This window comes from Heteronotia binoei, chromosome 17, assembly GCF_032191835.1.
Source record: "Heteronotia binoei isolate CCM8104 ecotype False Entrance Well chromosome 17, APGP_CSIRO_Hbin_v1, whole genome shotgun sequence".
NCBI classification, from domain to species: Eukaryota; Metazoa; Chordata; class Lepidosauria; order Squamata; family Gekkonidae; genus Heteronotia; species Heteronotia binoei.
In genome coordinates, this window is record NC_083239.1 from 44,954,377 (window position 1) to 44,967,450 (window position 13,074).

Here is a 13,074-nt window from a genome sequence, read left to right on the forward strand (position 1 = left end):
TATGTGATGCATGGTTTTTAATACTTCTTCTGGATTATAATTTCAGTTAGCGTTTTGTAGTTGACAGTGATAACTCTGTACACAGAATTTTTTTTCTTTTTTCAAACTTTTCAGGGTATCTAGTCTGCTCTGGGTTGGAATTTTCTCCCCTCCTCTTTTTGTTTGTTTTCACAGAATTCAGGTATGCCTGAACTTGGGGAATTTTGGCCCTGAAGGAGAGACAGGTACTCGAGGCATTCTGCACATGGTCAGAAGCATACTTCACTACTACTTCACATGTTCCCGAGCTTTGGCTTGAATTAAGTCACAGCATTCATTGTTTCTTTCTCTCTCACCTCCCCACCGCCCACGCACGTTGCCATGTCCAGGGGGGAGATAAGGCAGCATGGTATAGCCCAGGGGTGGCCAAACTGTGGCTTGGGAGCCACATGTGGCTCTTTTACACATATTGTGTGGCTCTCAAAGCCCCAACTCCGTTGGCCAGCTTGGAGACGGCATTTGTCTCTTTAAATCACTTATCCAAGCCAAGCCAGCTGCTTGGAGAATGCATTTAAAGTTAACGTTGCTTTCTTTCCACCTCTCCCTCCCTCCTTTCTTCCTCCGTCTCCCCCCCCCCCGGTGTTCATGTCTTGAGGCTCTCAAACATCTGACATTTATTCTATGTGGCTCTTACCAGGGCTTTTTTTGTAGCAGGAACTCCTTTGCATATGAGGCCACCCCCACCTGATGTAGCCAATCCTCCAAGAGCTTACAGGGTTCTTCTTACAGGGCCTCCCATAAGCTCCAGGATTGGTTACATCAGGTGAGTGTGGCCTCATATGCAAAAAAGTTCCTGCAACAACATAAAAGCCCTGGATCTTACATTAAGCAAGTTTGGCCACCCCGGTACAGCCCCATTTGATCAGATCTCAGAAGCTGGGGGGGGGGGGGGTCAGTATTTGGGAGAGAGACCACCAAGGAAGCCTCTGCAAAGGAAGGCAATGGCAAACCACCTCTGCTTCGCACTTGCCTCGAAAGCCACTTGCTAGGGTCGTCTTTAATCAGTTGTGACTTGGCAGCTTATGCAAGCACGCGTATTTGCCAATAAGGGTACCTAGGAAAGGAAAAGGAAAGGTCCCTTGTGCAAGCACCAGTCATTTCCGACTCTGGGGTGACGTTGCTTTCACAATGTTTTCACAGCAGACTTTTTACGGGGTGGTTTGCCATTGCCTTCCCCAGTCATCTACACTTTCCCCCCCAGCAAGCTGGAGACTCATTTTACCAACCTCGGAAGGATGGAAGGCTGAGTCAACCTCGAGCCGGCGACCTGAAAACCCAGCTTCTGCCGGGGATCAAACTCAGGTCGTGAGCAGAGCTTAGGACTGCAGCACTGCATCTTTAACACTCTGCGCCACGGGGCTCAATGAGGGTACCTAACCAAACCGTTAAAAAGACGTCTGCATAGAGTAGGTTGCAAGAAAGAGCGCAGAATTGTTCTCGCCATGGGCTGACCCCCAGGCACCGGGGAGAGGAGGGGAAGCGGGGTCACATGAGGCTGCACCAAACCGCTTGAGGCTCCCCCACCTCCGGCATTTCCATTCACCCCAAATTGGCCAGGCTACGGAAATGATAAGCACACATCCTGTCTCTGCCCACAAGTTCTCTCCCAGGAGGAAGAGAGGCCCTGCCCCTTCGCAGCCCCAAGATGCACGCTGAACCCAGAGGAAGCAACGAGAACCTTCTTCGCTCAGGGCAAATAAGGTCTGAGGTTCGAATACTGCCATGCCCGCTTCAAAAAGGATTGCAAACGAACAGAGCTGGGTAGGACCTCTGCTCGGATCCCGGAGAGATGTGGTGCTAGTCTGAGCAAGGAGTGCAAGCAGGGGTTGTTTTTGTAGCAGGAACTCTTTCGCATATTAGGCCGCACACCCCTGATGCAGCCAATCCTACTGGAGCTTACAGCAGGCCCTGTACGAAGAGCCCTGTAGGGAATTCTAGCAGGACCTCCTTTGTCTATCAGGCCAAACCCCCTGATGTAGCCAGTCCTCCTGGAGCTTCCAGTAGGCCCTGTATGAAGAGCCCTGTAAGGAATTCTAGAAGGACCTCCTTGGCATATTAGGCCGCACCCCCTGATGCAGCCAAACCTCCTGGAGCTTACAGTAAGCCCTGTATGAAGAGCCCTGTAAGCCAGGGGTGTCAAACTCATTTGTTATGAGGGCTGAATTTGACATAAATGAGACCTTGCTGGGCCCGTGTCATAAAATGGAATGCCTGGTAGCAGAGATATAAACTTTACAAAGGACACAGACAAATGCAATGATTTTTTTAAAAACTTAAAATAAAACCTGCTTAAAATGATAGCACTTGTTGGTCTCAAAGGTACTTTCTCTGTATCTCTCCCATGCCGTTCAGGCTCTCACTGTTGTACAGCAGAGCTACTGAGCCAAGCCTCTCTTCCTTCTATCGGCTGAGGCTCTTCACCCACCTGGTCCCCTGGGGAAAGGAAGGAAAGAGCCAGAGTTTCCTTTGAAGCAAGCTCTTCCTCCCCCCGCTTCCGCCCCAAGGGAGGAGCCTCAGCCAATGGAGAAAACAGAGGCTTTGCTTTATAGCTCCTGTGCAATTGACAAGCCTGGCAAAACAAGCTGTCATGCAGAAGGAAGCAAGAGAGAGGGAGAAGGAAGCAGATGACAACCAGCTGCTTGGGGGCCTGATAAGAGCCCTCTGGGGGCCTGATTTGGCCCCTGGGCCGCATGTTTGACACCCCTGCTGTAAGCTCCAGGAGGATTGGTTACATCAAGGATGTGTGGCCTAATATGCAAAGGAGTTCCTGCTACAAAAAAAAGCCCCAAGCGCAAGGCTAGAAAGAGCTATAGTATGACCCTTAAAGAAGAAGAAGAAGATGATATTGGATTTATATCCCGCCCTCCACTCCGAAGAGTCTCAGAGCGGCTCACAATCTCCTTTACCTTCCTCCCCCACAACAAACACTCTGTGAGGTGGGTGGGGCTGGAGAGGGCTCTCACAGCAGCTGCCCTTTCAAGGACAACCTCTGCCAGAGCTACGGCTGACCCAAGGCCATTCCAGCAGCTGCAAGTGGAGGAGTGGGGAATCAAACCCGGTTCTCCCAGAGAAGAGTCTGCCCTTTCAAGGACAACCTCTGCCAGGGCTATGGCTGACCCAAGACCATGCCAGCAGGTGCAAGTGGAGGAGTGGGGAATCAAACCCGGTTCTCCCAGATAAGAGTCCGCACACTTAACCACTACACCAAACTGGCTCTCCTGTTTCTTAAAGACACAAGGGGACAAGTGTGCTTGTTGTGTTGCAAGGGTTAAAAAAATGAAGCCCTCCCTTCCCCACTTCCGGAGCAGCGGCAGAACTGAATGTGCAGAAAGCCACATCCGGCAGCAGTGTTTCCACAGAGGCTGCCGTGCAGCGACAAAAAGCCGGTTTTACCCTCCCCTGTCCCACCCTGCAATCACCCCTCTTCAACCCTGCCCTCCCTTACGTACCTTTTCTCCTCGTCGGCAGAAATGGTGAGGCTGAAATTTCACAGGAGAGAGAAAGAGAGATAGAGAAATCACCAGCCGGTCTCACTGTGAATCGGTACATTTACATCAGCAGCGGGATATAGCACTTAATGTCGGACTAGGATCTGGGAGACTCAGGTTCGAATCCCCATCTCTGCCATGGAAGCTCGTTGAGTGACCTTGGGCCAGTCTTTGCTCTCAGCCTACCCTACCCCACAGAGTTGTTGTGAAGATGAAAAAAGAGTGATGTAAGCCACTTTGCTCACCACTGGGGAGAAAGGCGGGGTATAAATGAACAAAGTAAATAAAATATTGAGGAGTTCAGGGAATGCAGTTATTTCCACCCCTAAAATAGAAGCCTCACAACAACCCTGCAGGAGAGGCCCGTTGCTGGCACAGGTCATGGAATCATAGAGTTGGAAGGCACCTCCAGGGCAAGGATCCCTCTAAGCTGAGTTAGTGTGAGCTAGCTCGCCGTTTTTTAGCCTCCGGCTCACACTTTTTTGTCTTAGCTCAAGAAAAAAATGGCCCCAGAGCAAACTAGTTTATGCAGGAGCTCACCATTTTAATGTCAGTCACTCACGAAGCAGAGTTTTTGCTCACAAGACTCCATAGCTTAGAGGGAGCATCGCTCCAGGGTCATCTAGTCCAACCCTCTGCACGAGGCAGGTCATCCCACAACTTTCGTGGCTGAGTCAGGACTCGAACCCAGGATTCCCTGGCCCAAAGCCAACGCTCCACACCGGCTCCCGTTGACCGAGGGGAATAAGCAGCCCTCCCACCTCGGTGGCAGCTGGGTCTCAGACCTATCTCCCTCCCACCTGGGCCGAATCTTCACTCACCGGTACCTCAGCCCCATCCTTGGTCAGTGAGTCAGAGATGCTAGGAAAGCAACTACGCATGTTCCGCACTAAAAAGATGCTCAGAGAAGGTTCGGGCAGAGAGGCAGCCACCGGCAGTCGAAGCGGGACACAGCAAATGAAGAGGGGACGGGGCAAGAGGGGAGGTTATAACACCCCTCCAGGATGATGCAAGGGAAGGCAATAGTCTGGGATGGGTGGAGAACGAGCCCCCCCCTCCTCTCACCAGCTGTTTTCCATTATCTGGTAGAAACTTGGCAGCAACGCAGGGCGGGGAGGGAGCGAGGCCAAGTCCCCCGCTTCTCAGGGTCTGGAGCCAGCGGCCGGTTCTTGGCTCAGGCCCCAGTCCAAGCTGGGACCCGGGCCAAGAAACAGAAGCTCAGCTCCTGGGAAAAAGGAGAGGGGGAGGAGAGAGAGAGAGAGAGCAGGGCCACCCAAATGAAGACGCTGGCCGGTCTGAAGGCCGGATGGGAAAAGTAATTGCAGGGAGCAGGAAGCGTCGAAGGGAATGAAAAGGAAAACCCAGAGAGAGGAAAGGAGATGTGAAAGAGGAAGGATGGATTGCAGCGAGCAGGGGGAAGTATATAAGAGTCGGGTGGGGGGGGACTGATCGATTCCTCCTCCCCCCTATTTCTAGGTGGGGGCAGAAAAGGAAGGGGACATTGATCTGGAGTCAGGTAGGATTCTGATTAAATCCCTGGTCCACAAGAGGAGGATTGGTGTGAGTAGGGGGCAGGCTGTGGCTGAGTGCCAGCAGAGCCTCTGCTTGCCATGCAGAAGGTCCCAGGTTCAATCCCCGCCATCCCCAGTTAAAAGGACCAGGCAGGAGAGGATGAGAAAGACCTCAGCCTGAGACCCTGGAAAGCCAGGAAGTGGGGCTGTGGCTCAGTGGAAGAGCCTCTGCTTGGCATGCAGAAGGTCCCAGGTTCAATCCCCGGCATCTCCAGTTACAAGGACCAGGCAGGAGGGGATGGGAAAGACCTTAGCCCGAGACCCTGGAGAGCTGCTGCCAGTCTGAGTAGACAAGAGTGACTTTGATGGACTGATGGTCCGATTCAGTAGAAGGAAGCTTCGTGTGTGTTGATTTTTTAGGGAGGGGCTGTGGCTCAGTGGTAGAGCATCTGCTTGGTAAGCAGAAGGTCCCAGATTCAATCCCCAGCATTTCCAGTTAAAAGGACCAGGCAGGAGATGATGGGAAAGACCTCAGCCTGAGACCCTGGAGAGCCAGGAAGTGTATCTGTAGCTCAGTGGCAGAGCATCTGCCTGGCATGCAGAAGGTCCCAGGTTCAATCCCCGGCATCTCCAGTTAAAAAGACCATGTGAGAAGTGATGGGAAAGACCTCAGTCTGAGACTCTGGAGAGCCGCTGCCAGTCCAAGTAGGCAATACTGACTTTTGATGGACCAAGGGCCTAATTCAGTAGAAGGCAGACCTGAATGTCTTTGTGTCTAAGTCCAAAGTCAGAGACCTGGCAGGAACCATTCAGAGGCAGGGGAGAACTTGGACAGATGGGTCCATCCGTCAGCTCAGGGCAGGGGGGTAAATCAGACCCAGCGGACTCACTGCATCTCTTCCAGCCTGCCCAGGAGGATCTCGGCCAGCTGCTTCTCCTTGGCCTCGCGGATCCCTTTGTCTTTGGTCCGGTAACTTTCCAGTTCGGAGAGCTCTGGCTCGCCGGGGGTCATCCCCATCTTCCGCTTCTCCCTGGGGGGGAAGAGAGACTGTTTCCACAAAGCACAACCAGTGCATGCCTTGGAACTGGCCTAGCCCCAGTCGACACTCCCCCCCTCCCCACCCCAAGTGTGTGGCATTTTCCAGAGATCCCTGGGAGTCTGCGGTGAGACACCCGAGAATGCTGGATGGACCCTCCATGAGCAACAGTGAGCCAGTGCTCTAATTCAGCAGGGAGGGCCAGCATGGTTAAGAGCGACAGACTCTAACCTAGAGAATCGGGTTCGAATCTGCAGGTGAAGCCAGCCAGGTGACCTTGGGTCAGCCACAGCTCTTTTAGAGTTATCTCCGCCCAAGAAACAAGTCTAGGTCGCCACCTTGTGGTGCATAATGCTAAAAGAGCTAGAACTTCAGGCTGCCAGACCATATTAGGATCTCCTGGCTATATTGCCATACGATAATTAACTTTGATTCAGCCCACTCTACTTTGGCAAGGGAGGGCAGCATGGTATGGTGGTTAAGAGGGACAGACTCTAACCTGGAGAACTGGGTTCGATTCCCCACTGCTCCACATGCAGCCAGCGGGTGACCTTGCGTCATCACAGCTTTCTCTCAGCCCCCCCCCCCCCCCAAAATAAGTCTCGCTCATCACAAAATAAGTCTAGCTCATCATCAGTGGTGCATAATGCTAAAAGAGCTTGAGCTTCGGGCTGCCAGACATTCTTAGCTCTCCTGGCTATGCTACACACAATTCCATAAAATAATTAATTAGCTTTGACAAGGATACCTGCTTAGCCTACCCCAGGCCTGCAACCCCAAGACCTGGGCCCAACAGCACCCTTGGGCAGATCAGCAGGGCTGACTTGGCCGATGGTTTCCCAGAACCTGCCCCAAATGTCACTGTTCTGCTAGTCCAGCCCTGTCCGCCCCACGCCCCTCTGTCACTTCCTTGGTCCCTGCAGGCCATGGAGACCAGACCTGAAGTCCTCCAGCTGCCGGGAGATCTCTGGTTCTTGAAACGCCTGGATGTCCAGCAAGAATTTCCTCTGCATGTCATCAGGAAGGAGGTCCGGTCGGGTTCGGTCTGCAGGTGGGAGGAAAGAGAATCCGACTCAGGCACCTGGCACAGCTGGACACTTGCCGGGATTCGCTAGGGCAGGGGTGTCGAACTCATTTGTTATGAAGGCTGGATCTGACATAAACGAGACCGGATCAGGCCATGTGTGCCGTGAAATGTAATGCCAATTAGCAGAGATTTATAAAAGACACAAACACACACAAAGATTTTTTTTGAAAAACTTAAAACATTAGCACTTGGGTCTTAAAAGTGCTTTCTTTGTATCTCTCCCGTGCAAGCCAAGCCTCTCTTTTCTTCTATTGGCTGAGGCTCCCTCCCTCCTCCTGGTCCTTTGGGGAAGGAAGGAAAGAGCCAGAGCTTCCTTGAGAGGGAGAAGGAAGCAGATAACAGTCAGTTCCTCGGGGGCCTGATCCGGCCCCCAGGCCGCATGCTTGACACCCCTGCTCCAGGGCAATGGTGTCAAACATGCGGCCCTGGCAACTGGCCATTAGGCCCCCGAGCAACTGGCTGTCATCTGCTTCCTTCTATCTCTCTCTTGCTTCCTCCTGGATAACAGCTTGCTTTGCAAGGCTTGCTCAATCGCACAGGAGCTACAGAGCAAAAACTCTTTTTTCTTCATTGGCTGAGGCTCCTCCCTTGGGGAGGAAGGGGGGAGGCAGAGCTTGCTTTGCCAGGTTCTCTCAATCCCAAAGCAGAGCTACTGAGTCAAGCCTCTCTTCCTTCTATTGGCTGAGGCTCCCCCGCCCCATCCCCTGGGGAAGGAAGGAAAGAGCCAGAGCTTCCTTTGCCCAATTCCCTGGATTCCATGGGAGAAATACGAAGAAAGCATCTTTAAGACCAACAAGTGCCAATGTTTTAAGGTTTTTTAAAAAGAAAATCTTTAATTGTGTTTGTCTGTGTCCTTTATAAAGTTTATCTCTCTGCTACCTAATCTTAAATAGGAACACACACGGCCCGGCCCAACAACGTCTCATTTATGTCAGATCCGGCCCTCATAACAAATGAGTTTGACACCCCTGGTCTGGAGGGTAGCTCAGTTTCATTTCCCTCACATGGTAAATAAAAGGGCCCAGGCAGAGGGACAAGCTGCCCCAGGCCACCCAAGGCGTTTATGACCAGGGAGAGATTAGAGTCCGGTTCCCTACTTAAGTCTTTTCCCCTCTGTTCTGCTCATCAGGAGGAGCGGGTTTACATCTTGATTTTGTCAGCTCTTGTAAACTAAAGAGGCAGCGCTGCTTAGCCCCTGGATGGGAGAGCACCAGGAAAGCCAGGGAGAGGCAGGCAACGACAAACCACCTCGGAATGTCTCCTGCCTTGAAAACTAATCAAGGGGGTCGAACTCATTTGTTATGAGGGCCGAATCTGACATAAATGAGACCTTGTTGGGCCATGCTGGGCCGGGCCATGTGTGCTCAAGATTAGGTAGCAGAGATATAAACGTTATAAAGGACACAGACAAACACAAATATATTTTTAAAAACTTAAAACATGCTTAAAACGTTAGCACTCATTGGTTTTAAAGATGCTTTCTTAGTATTTCTCTGATGGGATCCAGGGAACTGGGCAAAGGAAGCTCTGGCTCTTTCCTTCCTTCCCCAGGAAACTGGGGGGGGGGGGGGGGAGCCTCGGCCAATAGAAAGAAGAGAGGCTTGGCTCAGTAGCTCTGCTGTGTGACTGAAAGAACTTGGCAAAGCAAGCTATTCTTCCCCCCTTCCTCCTCAAGGGAGGAGCCTCAGCCAATGGAGAAAACAGAGGTTTTGCTCTGTAGCTCCTGTGCGATTGAGCAAGCCTTGCAAAGCAAGCTGTTACGCAGAAGGAAGCATCTATGGGATTTTCCTAAGTGGGCTGCAACTTGATGCCCATTTCCCCTACCGCCTTATATGCGCTCACCTGGATGGCCCAGGCTAACCCGATCTCGTCAGCTCACAGAAGCTGAGCAGGGTCAGCCTTGATTAGTCCTTGGATGGGCAACCACTCAGGAAGTCCAAGGGTTGCTACGCAGAGGCAGGCAGCGGCAAGCCACGTCTGTACGTCTCTTGCCTCAACAATTCTACTCACAAGCAACTTGGAGAGCCCGTTTGGTGTAGTGGTTAAGTGTGCGGACTCTTATCTGGGAGAACCGGGTTTGATTCCCCACTCCTCCACTTGCAGTTGCTGGCATGGCCTTGGGTCAGCTATAGCTGTGGCAGAGGTTGTCCTTGAAAGGGCAGCTGCTGGGAGAGCCCTCTCCAGCCCCACCCACCTCACAGGGTGCCTGTTGTGGGGGAGGAAGGTAAAGGAGATTGTGAGCCGCTCTGAGACTCTTCAGAGTGGAGGGCAGGATATAAATCCACTATCATCATCTTCTTCTTGATGGCACTTTCCACAACCGTGCAACATGCATATTAAGGCATAAAACAATGGGGTGGGGGAGAGAATCTGCCATTGCTTTGATTACTGATGGGAAATTTGTAAGAACTAAACTAGACCTGCAGGGTGTGAAGCCCCGAGAACCTGAAATTGCCCTGGGTTTTCAAAAGCGACCACCAAGATCAACAGAATCCCGGCAAATTCGACGCTTGAAGCTTCACTTCCTCGCAATGGCTCTCCTCCTTCCTCTGCGATCGGGGGCAACGGGTGGCGATTGGGGGGCCGTGCTCTTCCCGATGTTGTTCCGCATCTATATGCGCCCCCTTGACCAGATTGTCCGGAGATACGGACTGGGTTGCCAACAGTACGCTGATGACACCCAGCTCTATCTACTGATGGATGGACGGTCTGTATCTGCCCCAGAAAACCTAGGCCTGGCGCTGCAAGCAATGGCAGGGTGGCTTAGGCTGAGTCAGCTGAAGCTGAATCCGATGAAGACAGACGTCCTTTGCCTGCATCGCGGCAGTCTGGGAAAGGAAATCCCCCTACCAGCTTTTGACGGGACGCCACTGATGACGGCGCCCAGAGTCAGAAGCTTGGGGGTGCTGCTGGAGCCTACATTGACAATGGAGGCCCCTTTTCCCATCTTCGGCAGGTAAGGCAGTTGGTCCCCTTCCTCGAGCGTGGCGACCTGGCAACTGTGATCCATGCTACGGTCACCTCGAGACTGGACTACTGCAATGCCCTCTACATGGGGCTGCCATTGTCTCGAATCTGGAAACTGCAGTTGGTGCAGAATGCGGCAGCCGGACTGTTATTGGGGCTCTCTATATGGGAGCACATACAGCCGGGGCTGCGGGAGCTGCACTGGCTGCCAATAGTATACCGGATTCGCTACAAGGTGCTCATTACCTTCAAAGCCCTATATGGCCGAGGACCTGTCTACTTTAGGGACCACCTCTCCCCACACGTTCCCCAGAGGGTACTTAGATCTGGGACGCAGAATTTACTGTCAACCCCCGGACCGAGGGAGGCAACTAGAGAGAGGGCCTTCTCTTCTGCAGCCAGAACCAACCCCCAGAAGAAGCAAGGGCCTTGCGGGACCTTGCTCAGTTCCGCACGGCCTGTAAAACAGCACTCTTTCGGCTCGCCTTCAACAGAAGAACAGTATAAGAGGATGCCCAACATTACTGAACACATTGGGACTACTATATTAGCACCAGAACTGTTTTTAAATTGTTTTAAATTATTTTAATTGCTATCACTTAAGCTGTCCTAATTGTTAAATCTTAAGTGTTTTATCTGTTGTTTTATTGTTTTGGTTTATTTGCTGTGAGACACCCTGAGCCTGCTTCGGCGGGAAGGGTGGGATATAAATCCAATAAATAAATAACACGGAACCAGATCGTGGCTCTCCCCAAACAATAGCGTGATCCAGATTCTTTCCCACTGCCAGCTTCCCTGTAGCAACGTCCTATCCCGGCCTGGCCACAGGAGTGCCCGAGGAATGCTCCCAAACCCTCAGCTTTTTTCGCTTCCTTTCATGGTTCCCAAACCCGAAGTCCAGAGGGGAATTCTTGTTGCTATATTGGTACAAGGGAGGGGAGGGAAGCAACCAGGCAACTTCGGAATAAGCTTCAAAAGCCACCTCCCGCCCTCCCAGTTAGCCTGGCAGCAGGCCTGCGCGATAAACATAAGCGGGCCTGACTGAAGAGGAGTCGGGGGATCTGGAGGCCATTTTGAGGGGATCTTTCTCATGGGTTTTGTGCAAACGCGGCACTGTGAAGGCAAAGCGCTTGGAGCGGCCTCTGCGCTGCGGTCCCTTGCCAAGATGGAAGCTAACCTTCTCTGGCATACAGCAGGTCAACCCCAGCTATTTATTTATTAGGTTTTAAAATTTGATTTGATTTTAAGTTGCAATTTATACCCCGCCCTATCCCACAAAACGGGCTCAGGGAGGCTTACGACATCAAAACATTACAGTAACAATAAATAAGGCATCGAGTAAACATATCAAAACATCAATAAATAAGGCATCAATTAAACAGAACAAGAGTAAATTATCCCATAAATATAATACATCCAAATTAAATCTCGACCCAACTTGACATGGCCCGGCCCAACAAGATCTCATTTATGTCAGATCCGGCTCTCATAACAAATGAGTTCGACACCCCGGCTCTAAAGGGCCAGCGACCGAGCATAGAAGCTGAGGCTTTCATAAGCACATAAGAAAGGCCCTGCTGGATCAGACTGGTGGTCCATCCAGTCCAGCCTCCTGTCTCACACAACAAGGGACAACCAGTTCCTCTGGAGGGCCAATAACAGGGCAGAGAGGCTGAGGCCTTCATAAGAACATCACAAGAGCTCTGCTGGATCAGACCAGTGGTCCATCCAGTCTAGCATCCTGTCTCACACAGTGGCCAACCAGTTCCTCTGAAGAGCGAACAACAGGGCAGAGAGACCGAGGCCTCCATAAGAACATCAGAAGAGCCCTGCTGGATCAGACCAGTGGTCCATCTAGTCCAGCATCCTGCCTCACACAGTGGCCAACCAGTCCCTCTGGAGGGCCAACAACAGGGCAGAGAGGCTGAGGCCTTCATAAGAACATCAGAAGAGCCCTGCTAGATCAGACCTGTGTCCATCCAGTCCCAGCATCGTGTTTCATACAGTGGCCAACCAGTTCCTCTGGAGGGCTAACAACAGGGCAGAGGCCTTCATAAACACATAAGAAAGGCCCTGCTGGATTAGACCTGTGGTCCATTCTAGTTCCCCATCCTGTCTCACACAGTGGGCCAACTAGTTCCTTCAGATGCCATCAACAGGGCATGGAGGCCGAGGCCTTCCCTTAATGTTGCCTCCTCCTGGCACTGGGATTCAGAGACCGACTGCCTCTCAACATGGAGGTTCTCTTAATCACCGTGGCTAGTAGCCCCTGACAGACCTCTCCTCCATGAATCTGTCATATCCCCTTTTAAAAGGCCCAGACTCTTCAGCCTTTCCTCACAGGGAAGATGCTCCAAACCATAATTACTTGGCCGACCTCCTCTGTACTTTCCCCCAGCTCCACAATGTCCCTTTTGGTGTTGGCTTGAATGGTGCTGAATTAATTTACGGCCTTCTTTCTACACAACAGCTAGGAAATGGAAGCTGGCAAAGCCCAGCTGTAGTTCCAAGGGGGACGTGCACAACACTTGAATTGCTCCCATATATCCACTGGGTGGGAAAACTCCCAGGCACTCAGCCAGCACACGGGCTTCATGCAAGCAGCACCTCCAGTACGGTCCACCAGGGCTTTTTTTGTAGCAGGAGCTCCTTTGCATATTAGGCCAAACCCCCTGATGTAGCCAATCCTCCAAGAGCTTACAGTAGGCCCTGTAAGAAGAGTTCTGTAAGCTCTTGGAGTAGGGTTGCCAACTCCAATTCAAGAAATATCTGGGGACTTTGGGCGTGGAGCCAGGAGACTTTGGGGGTGGAGCCAGGAGCAAGGATGTGACAAGCACCATTGAACTCCAAAGAGAGTTCTGGCTATCACATTTAAAGGGACTATACACCTTTTAAATGTCTTCCCTCCACTGGAAATAATGAAGATAGGGGCACCTTCTTTGGGG

The 13,074-nt window shown here is 51.8% G+C and overlaps 1 protein-coding gene across 1 annotated transcript in view; it reads right to left on the reverse strand.

Annotated features, from left to right (window-relative positions):
- Nucleotides 1-13,074, reverse strand: part of ARHGEF1 (Rho guanine nucleotide exchange factor 1) — a 90,703-nt gene that overhangs the window by 49,674 nt on the left and 27,955 nt on the right. Inside the window, exons 7-9 of the mRNA XM_060258676.1 lie at nucleotides 7,015-7,120; nucleotides 5,929-6,069; nucleotides 3,489-3,518 (exon numbers count right to left, since the gene is read on the reverse strand). Of these exons, the coding sequence (XP_060114659.1) occupies nucleotides 3,489-3,518; nucleotides 5,929-6,069; nucleotides 7,015-7,120 (277 nt within the window). The remainder of the gene's footprint in view (nucleotides 1-3,488; nucleotides 3,519-5,928; nucleotides 6,070-7,014; nucleotides 7,121-13,074) is intronic.